Source organism: Oncorhynchus nerka, linkage group LG6, assembly GCF_034236695.1.
Source record: "Oncorhynchus nerka isolate Pitt River linkage group LG6, Oner_Uvic_2.0, whole genome shotgun sequence".
NCBI classification, from domain to species: Eukaryota; Metazoa; Chordata; class Actinopteri; order Salmoniformes; family Salmonidae; genus Oncorhynchus; species Oncorhynchus nerka.
In genome coordinates, this window is record NC_088401.1 from 63,389,982 (window position 1) to 63,410,661 (window position 20,680).

General features: G+C 39.4%; 1 protein-coding gene across 4 annotated transcripts in view; it reads left to right on the forward strand.

Moving 5' to 3' along the window:
• LOC115130826 (LIM domain-binding protein 2-like) overlaps positions 1 to 20,680 on the forward strand; it is a 118,102-nt gene that overhangs the window by 25,382 nt on the left and 72,040 nt on the right. For all 4 annotated transcript variants that reach the window (XM_029662315.2, XM_029662316.2, XM_065019782.1 and 1 more), the window contains exon 2: positions 2,688 to 2,790. In XM_029662315.2, coding sequence (XP_029518175.1) covers positions 2,688 to 2,790 — 103 coding nt within the window. The remainder of the gene's footprint in view (positions 1 to 2,687; positions 2,791 to 20,680) is intronic.

The window sequence follows — 20,680 nt, forward strand, 5'->3', positions numbered from 1 at the left end:
TGGACAGCTCTGACTTAGAATACGTGGACAACTACAAATACCTAGGTGTCTGGTTAGACTGTAAACTCTCCTTCCAGACCCACATCAAACATCTCCAATCCAAAGTTAAATCTAGAATTGGCTTCCTATTTCGCAACAAAGCATCCTTCACTCATGCTGCCAAACATACCCATGTAAAACTGACCATCCTACCAATCCTCGACTTCGGCGATGTCATTTACAAAATAGCCTCCAATACCCTACTCAACAAATTGGATGCAGTCTATCACAGTGCAATCCGTTTTGTCACCAAAACCCCATATACTACCCACCATTGCGACCTGTACGCTCTCGTTGGCTGGCCCTCGCTTCATACTCGTCGCCAAACCCACTGGCTCCATGTCATCTACAAGACCCTGCTAGGTAAAGTCCCCCCTTATCTCAGCTCGCTGGTCACCATAGCATCACCCAACTGTAGCACGCGCTCCAGCAGGTATATCTCTCTGGTCACCCCCAAAACCAATTCTTTCTTTGGCCGCCTCTCCTTCCAGTTTTCTGCTGCCAATGACTGGAACGAACTACAAAAATCTCTGAAACTGGAAACACTTATCTCCCTCACTAGCTTTAAGCACCAACTGTCAAGTGGCTAGAACAGGCAAGCCCAATACTATTGTGGAGTACTTAATGCTTCCTGCTGCCGCGGATATGGCTGGGACAAAGCTGGGGGAAAAGGCCAAAAATACTATACAGATAATTGCGTCATCAAACAACACTGATATATGAACAAGAGAGCCTCATCGAAATTGCAACAAGTGGTTATGTGATAAATTTGATTTAGTCAGAAACCATTACTAGATTTCTGGATTGGGCTGCGTTCAGAGTATCCTGCCTTGGCAAATCGTGCTGTTAAGACACTGATGCCCTTTGCAACCACGTACCTATGTGAGAGTGGATTCTCGGCCATCACTAGCATGAAAATTAAATACAGGCACAGACTGTGTGTGAAAAAGGATTTAAGACTGAGACACTCTCCAATACAAATCAACATTGCAGAGTTATGTGCATCTTTTCAAGCACACCCTTCTCATTAACCTGTTGTGAGTTATTTAGAATTTTTGATGAACAAATAAAGTTTTATATGTAAGATGGCTAAATAAAGAGCAAAATTATTGATTATTCTTATATTATTATTTGTGCCCTGGTCCTATAAGAGCTCTTTGTCACTTCCCACGAGCCGGGTTGTGACAAAAACTCACACTCATTCTTATGTTTAATAAATGTATCGTATAGTGTGTGTGGCAGGCTTACGATGATGGCAAAAAACTACATTTGAGAGTGCGCTGACCCTGGTGCTAGAGGGAGTACGCAGCTGGAGGTTGAATGTTGGAAGGGGTACGGGACTATAAAAAGATTGGTAACCTCTACTCTAGTGGAATCCTGCTGTGCTAGGCATCCATGCTCCCTATCCCACCACCATACCACCCTGTCCTCCTGTCCCCTGGGGGACTCAATCCGCTGACAGTTGCCTGGCACTAGCCCAATCACACACACCATTCAGGGACTCCTGTTGAGTCCATCATCACTACTCCCAGTGTGCTAGTAGAATGCAATGATGGTGCAGCAGTGGGCGTATCTGGGTCAGAATTAAGAATCATAGTTTGCTTGCTCTAAATTTGGGTAGTGGTGATACAGCAAATATAACAAATATGTGACTGTGCAGAAATGGACAGATGAGAGTGTATAATTTTTCATAGGAGGAAACCGCACTTCTAGTATGTATCCAATATCCAATGAGAATCAGATTAGCGTGTTTTGGTTACAACATTGTTAACACCTCCGATACAGCAGTGCAGTTTAGCTCAATCTGTAATTGATTGAATCCCAGCCGTTAAGGTATCATAGGCCTATCCCTAGGTTTATCACCAATCTATGACCCAGGGATGTTGATGCTACTTCACCGGCGGACACTCTATTCCCAGGTCATAGTCACGTATTGATTCACCTTCAAAATGAACTGCAGAAGTTCTATCCCCTCCCCCTCTCCCTCCATCCCCTCTTTCCCCTCCCTCTCCTCCCTATATCACACACGCACACACACGCACGCACGCACGCACGCACGCACACGCACGCACGCACGCACGCACGCACGCACACACACACACACACACACACACACACACACACACACACACCTCAAGACCTGCAGATATGAAGCACATTGAGTTGTTCTTCAAGGTCCTTGGGGTCAGGACATATTGGACTTGACGCTAGGCGACATCGACATGGATAATTGTAAAAATCTGGAAGGGCCTAGCGATCCCTCAGTGGAGCAACGATTGAAAGCCTCTCAATCTGTCCTAACATGTCGGGTGAAATCAACATCACCCGTCACATGGGGTCGTCCGCGGTTACGGTACATTATCTGGTAAATGGTGGTGTCATGTTCCCCGGAGTGGCAGGTGGAAGGGTACAACATTTTCCCTGTTAGTGATAGCAAAGTGATTTCAATATCATGATGTTGTGTACAGTGGTGGATGTCCTGGGTTGATGCGTTATGTACTTATCATGGAGAAAAGAGATTTTGGGGGAATACGTAGATGGTATAGAATCTGTTGTTTCCATAAAATATGTTCTGTGCAACAAAGCACATTATATGATAATATTAGAACTATTTGAATTATTGATCAACTTTCTTCTCTCTCTTTCAGGAGAGTGACAGTCTGTGGTGGGATGCGTTTGCCACGGAGTTCTTTGAGGAGGACGCCACCCTGACCCTCTCCTTCTGTCTGGAGGATGGACCAAAGAGATACAGTAAGACTACACTGCCCACCTGCTTTACCAACTGTCCTCTGTTCTGTTCAGTAGCTCACTTCCTACCTATTGTCATGCCTTTCTCTAGCGTAAGGGACAGATAGCAATTTACTGGGGGGAGGTGTGTTCCAAAATAGGGGAGGGTGTTTTGCTTTGAAGAGGGTTGTGTTTTTTTTCTCCATCCATGCACCTTTTCCTATGTCAAGGTGTTTTGGTACTTCCCTTATGCACTACAGTTTTCCCTGTACTAACTTTTACTATTCCACAGATTAGTATAGTCTACCAGTCTAACTATCTATCCTGGCTTCAATCCACCATTCATAGTGACAATAGTGGTAGGTGGATCGTTGTCCAGATCTGCAGTAGGCTAACTTGCAATCATACCACACATAAAAAATATTACAAGCTGCATACATTTTTTTAATGAATCGACAAGAACAAATAGGAATAGCTGATAGACAGCGGAGATACCAGGTGCATCATTGCGCATGAAAGAACAGTGAAGGCATGAGACAAAGCTAAAAAAAATCTTGTTTAGGGACAATACAATCATCCTACCTAGACTAGCCTATAACACAATGAGACAAAGCTAAAAAAAAATCTTGTTTAGGGACAATACAATCATCCTACCTAGACTAGCCTACAACACAATAATGCAATGAATAATTTCATTGTTGTATTCAAGTGAGTACAACATTCTAGCCTACTCTAGGGTGCAGTGAAAATGTCATTTGAGTATCGGCGCAAAAGCCGTGCTATTTGAATATTTCATTTGATTTGGATCAGTTGTGGGTCTACTCTGGACAATGTGTTATGTCTAGAAAGGCACAGTAGCAGGCCAGTTTGGCTGTAGTTTAACTTCTCATTCTGAGACACGCTGTCTGTTGCGCATTATCATTCTCCCAAGTCGTCCTATAATTTGGCCACATATGCTCCCAGCAGGCCCAGTTATTCAGGAAAGCTTAACTCACGCTCTGCCTCCTCTCCAATCCTAGCGGCTTTTCCTCATGCACCTAGAACGCTTCAATATAGTCTAAATATAACTTTTGAATATGAACTTTTATATGTGGTATTAACACAACCAGTCATAATGTTTTAATCTGATTAGGCTACTTCAAAAGTCTCCTGTAAGCATACACATGCTCCTATCTAGGGTTTTGTTCCTGGTGATGTGATGATCAATGCTTGGATGCCATTTGACAAATACACATTATCTTGCACTTTTGTCAATAATAATCTCATCATGTAGTAGGCTATAACTGCACTGTGTCTGCAAGCTGTTGGCTAGAGTGTGTGACAATACCAGAGTTGGCACATTCACTATACCTACGCAACAGTTTTTGTGACAAAACCATCAGTACGCCAAGAGTTGAAAATGCGATGGAAATCCATTTAACTTGTATTTTTTATTCGGTACATGGGAATTTTACCTCAAAAAGTATTTTTGTGTACACTACGTATTTATACACAGACTTTTATCTGCAACAAGTAAATTTGATGGAAACACAACTCTGATGGGAAAATGCTCCAGGGTTTCCCTTATTGCAGCTTTTGATCAATAAAAATAAATTAAAGCCAATAAATAAAATTGTAGCAGGCCAAATTGTCCAGGAGAGACTGTCTATCATAGCCTACACCCTAAATTTGCACACCAGTACCATTCTATCCGGCTTTGGGCGCATATGCGCCTGCTACTAAAGAGAGAGAGACCGAGAGAGGAGCCTTGGCTTAGGCTACTGTTGATTGTGAAAATGGAGGCCTTTTTCATTTAAATAAAATGAAAGTTAGAGGAAAAAGAGCATGCCTATAGTGAAAAGAATTTAATATAAGTTTTAATATTGTAGTAGACTAAGATAAGAATGCAGTCTACTGTGCAACTCACTAATCAGGTACGATGACATTTTGGAATTTATTTATAATATTTTTTGTATAGCATTGTTATTATTAGGCATCATATTTATTCATTTATTAATCTTTAAATAACAAAACCTGTTTTGTTTAATTCTATAGAGACATTTTCATTGACTCAATTAAATTCGATCTGTCATTTTTAATTGTGTGCTCCAAATTTAGTTTAAGATAGGTTATAAGTAAGTATGTTGTAAAATAAGTATAATTAGCATATTTCTGTCATTTGTTGGTTATAGTAGGCACTTGAATTGGCTGGTAATTGCTGCAATATATCCTGTTATAAACCTTTGTGAAGGTTTAAACCAGTTCACAAGTGTTTTGTTTCATTCTGTTGAGACATTTTCTGTCACCAAAATAAAGTTCCAATTGTACAGTGCCTTGCAAAAGTATCCACCCCCTTGGCGTTTTTGCTATTTTGTTGCATTACAACCTGTAATTGAAATTGATTTTTATTTGGATTTCATGTAATAGACATACACAAAATAGTTCAAATTGAAGTGAAATGAAAAAAATAACTTGTTTCAAAGAAATCTAAAAAATAAAAAACGGAAAAGTGGTGCATGCATATGTATTCACCCCCTTTGCTATGAAGCTCCTAAATAACATCTGGTGCAACCAATTACCTTCAGAAGTCACACAATTAGTTAAATAAAGTCCACCTATGTGCAGTCAGTGTCACATGATCTGTCACATGATCTCAGTATATATACACCTGTTCTGAAAGGCCCCAGAGTCTGCAACACCACTAAGCAAGGGGCACCACTAAGGAAGCGGTACTATGAAGACCAAGGAGCTCTCCAAACAGGTCAGGGATAAAGTTGTGAAGTACAGATCAGGGTTGGGTTCTAAAAAAATATCAGAAACTTTGAACATCCCATGGAGCACCATTAAATCCATTATTAAAAAATGGAAAGAATATGGCACCACAACAAACCTGCCAAGAGAGGGCCGCACACCAAACTCACGGACCAGTCAAGGAGGGCATTAATCAGAGAGACAACAAAGAGACCAAAGATAACCCTGAAGGACCTGCAGCGGAGATTGGAGTATCTGTCCATAGGACCACTTTAAGCCGTACACTCAACAGAACTAGGCTTTATGACAGAGTAGCAAGAAAAAAATAAGCTAACACGTTTGGTGTTCGCCAAAAGGCATGTGGGAGACTCCCCAAACATATGGAAGGAGGTACTCTGGTCAGATGAGACTAAATTTGAGCTTTATGGCCATCAAGGAAAACATTATGTCTGGCGCAAACCCAACACCTCGCATCACCCTGAGAATACCATCCCCATAGCATAGCGGTGGCAGCGTCACGCTGTGGGGATGTTTTTCATCGGCAGGGACTGGGAAACTGGTCAGAATTTAAGGAATGATGGATGGCGCTAAATACAGGGACATTCTTGAGGTAAACCTGTTTCAGTCTTCCAGAGATTTGAGATTGGGACGGAGGTTCACCTTCCAGCAGGTCAATGACCCAAAGCATACTGCTGAAGCAACACTCAAGTTATTTAAGTGGAAACATTTAAATGTCTTGGAATGGCCTAGTCAAAGTACAGACCTCAATCCAATTGAGAATCTCTGGTATGATTTAAAGATTACTGTACACCAGCAGGACCCATCCAACTTGAAGAAGCTGGAGCAGTTTTGCCTTGAAGAATGGGCAACAATCCCAATGGCTAGATATGCCAAGCTTATAGAGACATACCCCAAGAGACTTGCTGCTGTAATTGCTTCAAAAATAAAGTATTGATTATGGGGGGTGAATAGTTACGCACGCTCTAGTTTTTTGGTCTTATTTCTTGTTTGTTTCATAATAGTAAATATTTTGCATCTTCAAAGTGGTAGGCATGTTGTGTAAGTTGTGTTGTGGGGTGACAGCTAGCCTAGTGGTTAGAGTGTTGGACTAGTAAATGGAAGGTTGCAAGATCAAATCCCTGAGCTGACAAGGTAAAAATCTGTTGTTCTACCCCTGAACAAGGTAGTTAACATACTGGTCCTAGGCTATCATTGAAATTAAGAATTTGTTCTTAACTGACTTGCCTAGTTAAATTACGGTAAAATGATACAAACCACCGAAAAATCCATTTTAATTCCAGGTTGTAAGGCAACAAAATAGGAAAAATGCCAAGGGGGTGAATACTTTCACAAGCCACTGTAATGTTGTGTTTGCAGCAATATAATAGCCTGCTCATGTTCTCCCTATAAACAATTGCTTGACTTACTTTTGATATGTGACCCACCACCTGGATTCAGTACTATATAACCAAATTGTGTTTTTTTTTACATTGGATAAAAGCAGAGACTCAGAGATAGAAATTGGAATATCATACACTACTGTTGAGTAACAATGGGAAAGTAATTAAGCTTTGAACGTTGATAAACTTGTAACCTCACTTCTGAGAAAATGGCCCTTGAATATTTGGTACACCTACTGGAGAGCTCTTCTTTGTCTACACCCATTCAACATCATTCACACCCTCTTAAGCTTTAGTCCCACCCATCTCTTTAAAGATTCACATGTGAGGGTATGTGCTAAACAGAGTTGGCAGTGTAGTAAACAACCAAAGATTTCAAGACTAAAAGGGGTGAAAGTAGTAGCCTACAATAAGGAAAAACTCTGGGTAAAAATTCTCTTCATCCAGTCCTTGGCCTATATCAAAATCTGACTTCGAATAATATTACTACACAGATCATACACATAACTGAAAAGGTAGCTAGACTCTTACCCGTATACCTATACCATTTAACTCTGTTTTGTTTGTAGCTATATCTTGTTTGGCCAGTGTTGTGTCAAGTCACTCCGGTTCACACTGACCGTGGGGTGTGCAGAAAGTAGCCCATCGCAACTTTTTCCAACTGATCTGTCGATAGCACCTGCTAAAATAAGGGCATCAATGTTGAGGAAAGTAGCAAAACTTCTGTAGTTCTTGATGGCTAATATTATATATTTCATCATATTTCATTTCTACATCCGTGGTAGAAATGATCCACACATACCGGGCAGCTCACGTTATAGACAGAAGCATGCTACATGGCAGACCAATCCGAACTTCTCTCTGCATGTCCAGCCCATCCATTATCTCAGACAATCATGGCAAGGGGGAAGGTTCCTTGTCTTTTTCCTTTGCTAAACCAACTAGGCTCATAATAAAAATGTGTTATTTGTATTTACAGATGGAATACAAGTTTGTTATTAAGGCACATAAGAGTTACCACATTCTAGAAGGCATTTCTGCCCCCAAAACACATTTTGATAAAAAACTTGCGACATACGCCTAGCTTTCTGAAACGGGTCACAAGTTTAAAAAGTGTCTATTATTAAGCTTTAGCTACTGCAAGCCTATGATATGAAGGCAGTGTGCACCGGTGCTCAAACTGACTCAGTTAAACATAAGGTGATTAATAATGTTTCAGGCCTTCCAGAGTTGCTCCTATAATCTAATATAATTATTTGAAAATGAACGTATACGTATATGTCTGTATAGCAGACGCATTAGCCATCTGACAAAGAAATGCATGTTGGTGTCGTAGCATGCCGCCGGCATATCTCTATCTCTCTGGGGCTAGCCTTAAGCTTCTCTTCCTTCATATATTATTAGTTGAAATATTCATATCATACAGTGGACACCTAAGCCTATAGGTCTATGCATGCAATGCCCTGATGCATTTAGTGCTCAAATCTGACAGTTGAATCATGAGGTGGACAATTATTGTTATGGGAAAGTTCCCTAAAAACATTAATAGGCTATAAAGTTCGGCATATGCTACATCGAAACACAAGGAATAGTGTTTTTGCAATTTGTTATAGGTATAAGATTTCAGGTATGACCCAGATGCAGACAGTGTCGAAGAAACAAAAGTTTATTTCTAGTACAGGGGCAGGCAAATGACAAAGGCAGGCAGAGGTCAGTAATCCAGAAAGGGTGGAAAAGGTCCAGAATGGCAGGCAGTCACCGGGTCAGAGCAGGCAGGGGTCAATAACCCAGTGAGGTGGGGCAAGGTATAGAACGGCAGGCAGGCTCATGGTTGGGGCAGGCAGAACGGTCAAAACCGGGAGGGACTAGAAAACAGGAGCAAGAACAGACAGGAGCAGGGGAACAAAGCGCTGGTAGGTTTCACGAAACAAAGCGAACTGTCAACAGACAAATAGAGAACACAGGTATAAATACACAGGGTATAATGGGGAAGAGGGGCGACACCTGGAGGGGGGTGGAGACAAGCACAAAGAAAGGTGAAACAGATCAGGGTGTGACAATAAGCTGTTTTTAAGGCCAACACCCCTTGTTTATTGATGGCTCTGGCTGCGCCAAGTCTGATCTGAATGCATATAGATGTCCGCTAAATTTCTCAAATATCTGGTCAATTCAAATCTTCCCAGTCACATTTTCCAAAAGGAAACCCTGAAATGTTGTTTCTATGCAGATTTTAGAATATTAACATGAAAATCTGTTGCAAATTGGATGGAAATCTATAGACACCATTAAGACTCTGGCAAGTGCACTAGTCCAGTCTCACTGATTATGCCTGCACATCATGGTTGACCAGCAGCCCCAAACATCTAAAGAATAAGTTACAGACTATGGAATAATATTTTCCCGGTATTTTACAAATGTTCCATCCCGAGAATAATCACTTTTCTCTACTAACTGAATGACAGAGGACCATGCTCTACGAAATGAACTACAGAGGACCATGCTCTACTGACTGAAATACAGAGGACCATGCTCTACTAACTGAACTACAGAGGACCATGCTCTACTGACTGAAATACAGAGGACCATGCTCTACGAAATAAACTACAGAAGACCATGCTCTACTAACTGAACTACAGAGGACCATGCCCTACTGACTGAACTACAGAGGACCATGCTCTACTGACTGAAATACAGAGTACCATGCTCTACTAACTGAACTACAGAGGACCATGCCCTACTGACTGAACTACAGAGGACCATGCTCTACGAACTGAACGACAGAGGACCATGCTCTACGAACTGAACTACAGAGGACCATGCTCTACTAACTGAACTACAGAGGACCATGCCCTACTGACTGAACTACAGAGGACCATGCCCTACTGACTGAACTACAGAGGACCATGCTCTACTAACTGAACTACAGAGGACCATGCTCTACTAACTGAACTACAGAGAACCATGCTCTACTAACTGAAATGAAGAGCACCATGCTCTACCAACTGAACTATAGAGGACCATGCTCTACTAACTGAACTACAGAGTAACCTTGTGGGTTACATAGTGTAAATAACTTTAGTTTAATTCAGAGCTAATCTTGTTTTTACATAAACACCACAACACATGACATTACACCAACAAAATACATTACATTATAAAAAAAAACTACACAATACATTACACCAACACAATCCATGACATAACAGGAACACAATGCATAACATTACACCAACACATACATGACATTACACCAACACAATACATGACAGTACACCAACATAATGCATTACATTATATTACACCAACACATGACATTACACAATACACAACATTACACCAACACAATACATTACATTATATTACAACAAAACAATACATGACATTGCACCAACACAACACAATGCATTACATTACACCAACACTACACAATACATGACATTACACCAAAACAATATATGACATTACACCAACACAATGCATTACACCACCACTACACAATACATGACATTACATAAACACAATACATGACATTACACAAACACAATGCATTACATTACACCAACACTACACAATACATGACATTACACCAACACAGTACTTGAAATTGCACCAACAGAATAGATTACATTACATTACACCAACACAACACATGACATTACACTAACACAATACATGACATTACACCAACACAATACATTACACTAACAGAATGCATTACATTACCTTACACCAACACAATACATGACATTACACCAACACAATATATGACATTACACCAACACAATACATTACACTAACAGAATGCATTACATTACCTTACACCAACACAATACATGACATTACACCAGCACAATACATTACACCAACACAATACTTGACATTACACCAATACAATACATTACACCAGCAGAATACATTACACCAACAGAATAGATTACACCAACACAATAGTGACATTACACCAGCACAATACATTACACCAACACAATACTTGACATTACACCAATACAATACTTGACATTACACCAATACAATACATTACACCAGCAGAATACATTACACCAACAGAATAGGTTACACCAACACAATGAATTACATTACACCAGCACAATACATTACACCAACACAATACTTGACATTACACCAACAGAATACATTACACCAACACAATACTTGACATTACACCAATACAATACATTACACCAGCAGAATAGATTACACCAACACAATGAATTACATTACACCAACACAATGCATGACATTACACCAATACAATACATTACACCAGCAGAATAGATTACACCAACACAATGAATTACATTACACCAACACAATGCATGACATTACACCAATACAATACATTACACCAGCACAATACATTACACCAACACAATACTTGACATTACACCAATACAATACTTGACATTACACCAATACAATACATTACACCAGCATAATACATTACACCAACAGAATAGATTACACCAACACAATGAATTACCTTACACCAACACAATACATGACATTACACCAGCACAATACATTACACCAACACAATACTTGACATTACACCAATACAATACTTGACATTACACCAATACAATACATTACACCAGCAGAATACATTACACCAACAGAATAGATTACACCAACACAATAGTGACATTACACCAGCACAATACATGACATTACACCAGCACAATACATTACACCAACACAATACTTGACATTACACCAACAGAATACATTACACCAACACAATACTTGACATTACACCAATACAATACTTGACATTACACCAATACAATACATTACACCAGCAGAATACATTACACCAACAGAATAGATTACACCAACACAATGAATTACATTACACCAACACAATACATGACATTACACCAGCACAATACATTACACCAAGACAATACTTGACATTACACCAATACAATACTTGACATTACACCAATACAATACATTACACCAGCAGAATACATTACACCAACAGAATAGATTACACCAACACAATAGTGACATTACACCAGCACAATACATGACATTACACCAGCACAATACATTACACCAACACAATACTTGACATTACACCAACAGAATACATTACACCAACACAATACTTGACATTACACCAATACAATACTTGACATTACACCAATACAATACATTACACCAGCAGAATACATTACACCAACAGAATAGATTACACCAACACAATGAATTACATTACACCAACACAATGTATGACATTACACCAATACAATACATTACACCAGCAGAATAGATTACACCAACACAATGAATTACATTACACCAGCACAATACATTACACCAACACAATACTTGACATTACACCAATACAATACATTACACCAGCAGAATACATTACACCAACAGAATAGATTACACCAACACAATGAATTACATTACACCAACACAATGCATGACATTACACCAATACAATACATTACACCAGCAGAATAGATTACACCAACACAATGAATTACATTACACCAGCACAATACATTACACCAACACAATACTTGACATTACACCAATACAATACTTGACATTACACCAATACAATACATTACACCAGCAGAATACATTACACCAACACAATACTTGACATTACACCAATACAATACATTACACCAGCATAATACATTACACCAACAGAATAGATTACACCAACACAATAGTGACATTACACCAACACAATACATGACATTACACCAGCACAATACATTACACCAACACAATAGTGACATTACACCAGCACAATACATGACATTACACCAGCACAATACATTACACCAACACAATACTTGACATTACACCAACAGAATACATTACACCAACACAATACTTGACATTACACCAATACAATACTTGACATTACACCAATACAATACATTACACCAGCAGAATACATTACACCAACAGAATAGATTACACCAACACAATGAATTACATTACACCAGCACAATACATTACACCAACACAATACTTGACATTACACCAATAGAATACATTACACCAGCAGAATACATTACACCAACAGAATAGATTACACCAACACAATGAATTACATTACACCAACACAATGCATGACATTACACCAATACAATACATTACACCAGCAGAATAGATTACACCAACACAATGAATTACATTACACCAGCACAATACATTACACCAACACAATACTTGACATTACACCAATACAATACTTGACATTACACCAATACAATACATTACACCAGCAGAATACATTACACCAACACAATACTTGACATTACACCAATACAATACATTACACCAGCATAATACATTACACCAACAGAATAGATTACACCAACACAATAGTGACATTACACCAACACAATACATGACATTACACCAGCACAATACATTACACCAACACAATAGTGACATTACACCAGCACAATACATGACATTACACCAGCACAATGCATTACACCAACACAATACATGACATTACACCAGCACAATACATTACACCAACACAATACTTGACATTACACCAACACAATAATTGACATTACACCAATACAATACATTACACCAGCAGAATACATTACACCAACACAATACTTGACATTACACCAATACAATAATTGACATTACACCAATACAATACATTACACCAGCAGAATACATTACACCAACACAATACTTGACATTACACCAGCACAATACATTACACCAATACAATACTTGACATTACACCAATACAATACATTACACCAGCAGAATACATTACACCAACACAATACTTGACATTACACCAGCACAATACATTACACCAACACAATACTTGACATTACACCAATACAATACTTGACATTACACCAATACAATACATTACACCAATACAATACTTGACATTACACCAATACAATACATTACACCAATACAATACTTGACATTACACCAATACAATACATTACACCAATACAATACTTGACATTACACCAATACAATACTTGACATTACACCAATACAATACATTACACCAGCAGAATACATTACACCAACAGAATAGATTACACCAACACAATGAATTACATTACACCAAACACAATACATGACATTACACCAGCACAATACAATAGGTAACATTACACCAGCAGAATAGATTACATTACACCAACACAACACAATAGGTGACATTACACCAACACATTGAATTACATTACACCAACACATGACATGATATTACACCAACACAACACATGACATTACACCAACACAATACATTACATTACACCAACACTACACAATAGGTGACATTACACCAAACACAATGCATTACATTACACCAACACAATGCATGACATTACACCAACACTACACAATAGGTGACATTACACCAACACAATGAATTACATTACACCAACACAACACAATAGGTGACATTACACCAACACAATGAATTACATTACACCAACACAATGAATTACATTACACCAACACTACACAATACGTGACATTACACCAACACATCACATTACATCAACACAATACTTGACATTACACCAACATAGTTCTTGACGTCACCAACACAGTACATTACACCAACACAATGCGTGACATTACACCAACACAATACATGACATTACACCAACACAATACTTGACATTACACCAACACAGTACTTGACATTACACCAACACAGTACTTGACATTACACCAACACAATACTTGACATTACACCAACACAATACTTGACATTACACCAACACAATGCGTGACATTACACCAACACAATACTTGACATTACACCAACACAGTACTTGACATTACACCACCACAATACTTGACATTACACCAACACAATACATTACACCAGCAGAATACATTACACTAACAGAATACTTGACATTACACCAACACAATACTTGACATTACACCAACACAATGTGTGACATTACACCAACACAATACTTGACATTACACCAACACAGTACCTGACATTACACCACCACAATACTTGACATTACACCAACACAATGCGTGACATTACACCAACACAATACTTGACATTACACCACCACAATACTTGACATTACACCAACACAATACATTACACCAGCAGAATACATTACACCAACAGAATACTTGACATTACACCAACACAATGCGTGACATTACACCACCACAATACTTGACATTACACCAAGACAATGCGTGACATTACACCAACACAATGCGTGACATTACACCACCACAATGTGACTGTGTGTGCGTATGTTAGTGTGAATGTGGGTGCGTATGTTTGTGTGAATGTGTGTGCGTGAGAAGCCAGTATAAAATGAATTGTCTTGTACAACAGACCAGCGCTCTTGTGAATAAACCTTTGACTATTTTAGCTGGGCCTCCGTCTGTTTCATTCGACCAGGATCTTACAAATTCTAGGTCGCAAACTGAGTAGTATAATTGAATTGGGTTATGAACCTTGAGAACATAATTCTCCTAACAATTTGGTCCTTTGAACCGGATTTCAATACCTGCCTCTGTCGTCCCAAGGAACTGCTGAAAACCATGCACGGGCGGATCTAGGATCCGTAAGACAAAGACCTGACCTCTGAATTGAGGGTTTATTTCAGGCCAGTGGTGAACTGGTACACAACAGAGGTCTAACCTACATTGCTTTTCCTAGTCTACGAGAAGGTCAGCAAATCTTTATTCACGATTTCTGGGGAATTGACGCTCAGGCTACATTCAGAAATATATTTAGATTGTTTTTGTGTAGTTTAGGTGTTGATTTTAAAATTCCCATAGGGCATTCTGACCCGGTGACCTATATTTAGAATGTTGTGTAGAGAAAAGTTTTAAAGGCAACGCAGTATGCAAATGGGTGCATTTGCATACTATGCAAATGGTAGGTAGGAATAGGGTGTAGAGCCATCTAGGCAGCAGTAGAAGGGGGTCCGTAATGACACCGGGTACCGAATATTGAGATAACTAACTGATCAAGAATATATTAGAAGGTCCGTAAATGACGCGAGATATCAGTGGCTACCACCAAGACTATCAGTGGACACTACCTATATAAACTAACAGAAAGAAGAAAGAAGGGAGCCTAATATAGCGGAGGGAGATACGAGATATTAACGTCAAAAGAACAAGGAACAACAGAAAAATAGGCTGCTGACTAGGGATTTACGACCCCTGGAAAATAGCTTATAGGTTGTAAACGGTGAGACCTAATGTCCGATCGACACCACTATAGATAGTTTCAAGAAAGGAAAAGCACACATAGGTTAAGAGATAGCAAAATACACAGAGTGTGAGCACACAGGGAGTAGCGACACACACCAATAGTGAGACACACATAGGAGTAATTTAAATCAGAAATAAAGAGTCACACACATAGATTGTGATAACAACTATAGTGATTGGATAGCTGTTAAAAGCACACACCTAGTTCATAGAAATACCTACACATAGATTGTGAGAATAAGCATAGTGACTACCAGGTTTTACTAGCAATGGGTAATAAATCCTCAACGGAGGTCCCGGAATTAACAGGAGATGAGAAATACATGCAGGGAAAAGATAAGAGGAACACCTATTTTGGCGGAGGAAGTACGAATTTGACAGATGTTTAAATATAGAAAAACTGGGATCAATGATAAGATAGATACATAAGGCATGTGGAGACAAGGCAGATAAACAACGAGCAGAGGGGCTCGACACAGCGAGGATAGCCGACGCGAGGAAGAGAGCAGAGGGAGAAAAGAAAAAGGAAGTCAAAAAAGAAGGAAGATGTAAGTAGCAAGTAGCAAGCAACTAGGAACAATAACTCCCACAGCTCCTCTGGAGGTCTCTCCTAAATTGTACCCAACCCTGATAGACCAGGCGTGGAGAGAGAATCCCAATGATGAAACGGTGGTGAGACGACGGCAGCCAGTGATTCCCGTCCCACCACCACCACCACCACCACCCCCATATGGGGAACCTCCTGGAGCCAAGGGAGGGGTAGAGCGGGAGGAGGAAAGGATAGGACTAGCTGCCCTAGGGAAAGTCAGGAAAGATTTAACCGAACTAGGACAGGATTTAGCAAACTTATTGAGAAAGTGGATAGAGGTAGAGAAAGGGAGAAAGTCGAGAAAAGTCGATAGAGACAGTCTAAAGAAAGGTGTAAGTAGTCAAGGGAAACAGCAGGTCGAGGGTTAAATACCGGGCTGTCTGAATCCCGGAAAAGAAGGTAAGAAGGCAAGCGTAGAGAGAGGGTGAGAGAAAGTTACAAGATAAGAGGACATAGAGAAAATGAGAGAGAGAAAGAGAAAGGAGAATCCTCGCTGGGGAAAAGCTTGGACCTTCAATTAGGGCTATCTTGTGGGAATTGTCTCGGTAGCACGTGCTGGAGTCTACGACTACAGACAATTATAATAATAGGGTTATTTGCGTCTCAATCATTTCAATAGCGTTGGTGGTTGAGGGGTAGAACTCTTGCCTACAACGCGGGAGACTGGTTCGCATCTCAGCCTGGGCACCAATAGACGAAAATGAATTCTGATTGTAATTCAACTATTGATAGGTTTTGCCTGGAGAGATACGGTTGTTAGTGTTTAAGATATAAACTGAACGTTTTAATAGCTTGTTTAGGTTCAATTGAAAGACTAATTCATTCTAAATAATGGCGAGGCGACTTCGATGTAACACGTTGTCTTGCCTGAATGATCTGCTGGAATAACGTATTGAGAATGGAGTCGTATTTTTATTTTTTATTTAACCAGGCAAGTCAGTTAAGAACAAATTCTTATTTTCAATGACGGCCTAGGAACAGTGGGTTAACTGCCTGTTCAGGGGCAGAACGACAGATTTGTACCTTGTCAGCTCGGGGGTTTGAACTTGCAACCTTCCGGTTACTAGTCCAACACTAACATCTAGGCTACCCTGCCTGAATTATAGAAGAGACAGTTACCCAAGTCTAATGAATTCTAAATCATAGAGGAGAGATAATTGCGATAGAGTTGTGCCCATCGAATTGTGTTTTTTATTCTTATGGATTGACTGATTTAGGTTATAAATTTAGCGAAGTACATGGTACTTTTAAATTTGGGAGAAGAGAAAGTTGGAAAGTTTGGTTTTACTCTTATGATAGAATTAAAGCAGAACTCAGTTTGAGTAGGGGTTATATTTTTGCCTAGAGGTAGGAATAGGAGAGTTGGTTGCAGTGTTGCCAACTAATTTTCAGGGTAAGTTGCTAGAGAAAGGTTGATTTGTTGCTAAATGACATTGGGATATCATTGCGTGATAACGTAAAACTGTGTCATTATGTAGAAATACACAATAACGTTAATCAAATTGATTTGACAGTTGTTCAGGTACAGACTCCCACTCTTTTCTGTACTTCTGGGAGTATAATTTTGATTGAGAGATGTTGGTTGATGTTGTAAGTTCTGTTCAAGATCAAACATATGTGACCAACTATATTCATTGGGTTTGGCTTGTCGAACCCGTACTACTGCTGCCTGGACACGGGCTGAGCGCCTGCTGCTGACGTCATTCACAATGCACTTTTGCCAGGCAATGGTGTTGTGACTGAGGGTGTGACAGAGAAAATTGTTTGTGTCATTTAGAGGGAAAATGCGTGCATTATAGCTTTGAGTCACTTTTCAAAAGTTGCCAAAAGTTCCAAATACATTTGTAAAAGTAGCTAAATTTGTCAGGGTCTGAAAAGTTGCTAAATCTAGCAACAAAATTGCTAGGTGGGCATCACTGGTTGGTTGTGCGCTCACTGGGCTATATTTGGCTGTAATGGTTTCAGGTCTGAATAGTTGAATCGTAAAGGTTTTGTGATAGTTTCTGGTTATTGATGCTTGGTTATTGATTCTTGGTTTGACTGTTTAGGTAACACCAGTGAAATTGAACAGGAAGTTAAGGTATTCTAACATTATAATCTGTTTCCATTACGTGGAACCATGACAGGTCCACAAAGTGGATTGCAGGTTGGGTTCATTTTATTTTAAAGGGACAGTGCACATTAATCATAGTTGTGTGTCTAATGGCAGGGTATTCCTATTAAGCATTTTCAGGGACTGTTTGCTGACAGACTGAATGGGATTTAATGTTACAGAGCAAGCTTGGAGCGCACGTTCAATCAAGCATAATTAACCATTGAGGAAATTTAAAACTAATGATTGGAGGAAGTATAATGGAATTATCATTAGGTTGTGTTTGTAGTAAACGTTTGGGTTTGGGTTTGAGGAGAGACACGATATCTTAAAGGGGTACACTCACGTATGGAATATTAGAAGTTTTATTTTCTGAGTTTTAATTAAACACATTAATTCTTTAGATAAAGGGAATGTTCTGGGAACCTGGGTACAATGGTTTTTCTTTCATTTGTATAATATAGTATGAAACGCGACTGTAAAAGGGTGGTATGACCTTTTTGACCTCTATCATGGCTTTGTCAGGCCCTGGCCATAGAGGCTTTTTATTCTCTATTTTGGTTAGGCCAGGGTGTGACTAGGGTGGGAGTTATATGTTCTTTTTTCTATGTTTTTGTATTTCTTTGTTTTTGGCCAGGTATGGTTCTCAATCAGGGACAGCTGTCTGTCGTTATCTCTAATTGAGAATCATACTTAGGTAGCTCGCACCTGACGGAGCTGTTTCGGTTGTTCTTTTGTTGCTTGTTTGATAGTGTTCAGTTTTCCATTAAAATGATGAACACTTACGACGCTGCACCTTGGTCCTCACCTTCCACCAACAACGGCCGTTACAGGCTTTCCTTTATGGTCTGATCAGCCTCATGGGAGGGCCATTTGGATAATGGATTTAAGGTCATCTGTGATACTGATTTTAAGGTAATTGATAATTATGAACAAGTTTATAGGTCATTGGCATATTTGTAAGTTGAACCAATGAGAAGAAAGAAATGGCATAGCATTGGATTAATGGTAGACTGATGTTACGTATTTAGAACCTGATCCAAGCCAACAGGACAGGGATATATGACATCTGTGGTGATTCAGGATCATTGAGAGCATTGAGATAGTTTGATTAAGGTTATGTAAGGTTATGTAATAACCTTAGAGATTGCCACCATAGACAGGTGATTTTTCTAAAATCCATGAGTTCAGACAGGGAGACAGTGAGACACTTAGTCAATATTTGGAAACAACCCATATTTTGTACTGACTTATGAGAAAGAGCGACAGACAGATAGAAGGAAGGGCAGACGGAGAAGCCCTCCCTGCACTGCTGAGACCCTGCAGAGAGAAGATAGAAGTGACACCGAATGGGTACATAACAGGGGAATGAAAGCTTAGTTGGTTTCGGGAGCTAAGAAGTTAGACACTGAACCATGGCCTAGAAATGATTGACTTAGGTAAGATTAATAAATTATCCTTAAGTCAATGTTATGGGGGAATGTTGATATATGGGCAGAGCCGTGTATCAAGAGGGGGTAGGATAGGACACTTTGTTGCCTATTGGATAATAAACCAAAAAAATTGCACCAACACAATAGATTTCATTACACCAACACAATACATAACATTACACCAACACAATTCATTACACCAACACAATACATAACATTACACCAACACAATTCATTACACCAACACAATACATAACGTTACACCAACACAATACGTAACATTACACCAACACAATAAGTAACATTACACCAACACAATACTTGACGTTACACCAACACAATACTTGACGTTACACCAACACAATACTTGACGTTACACCAACACAATACTTGACATTACACCAACACA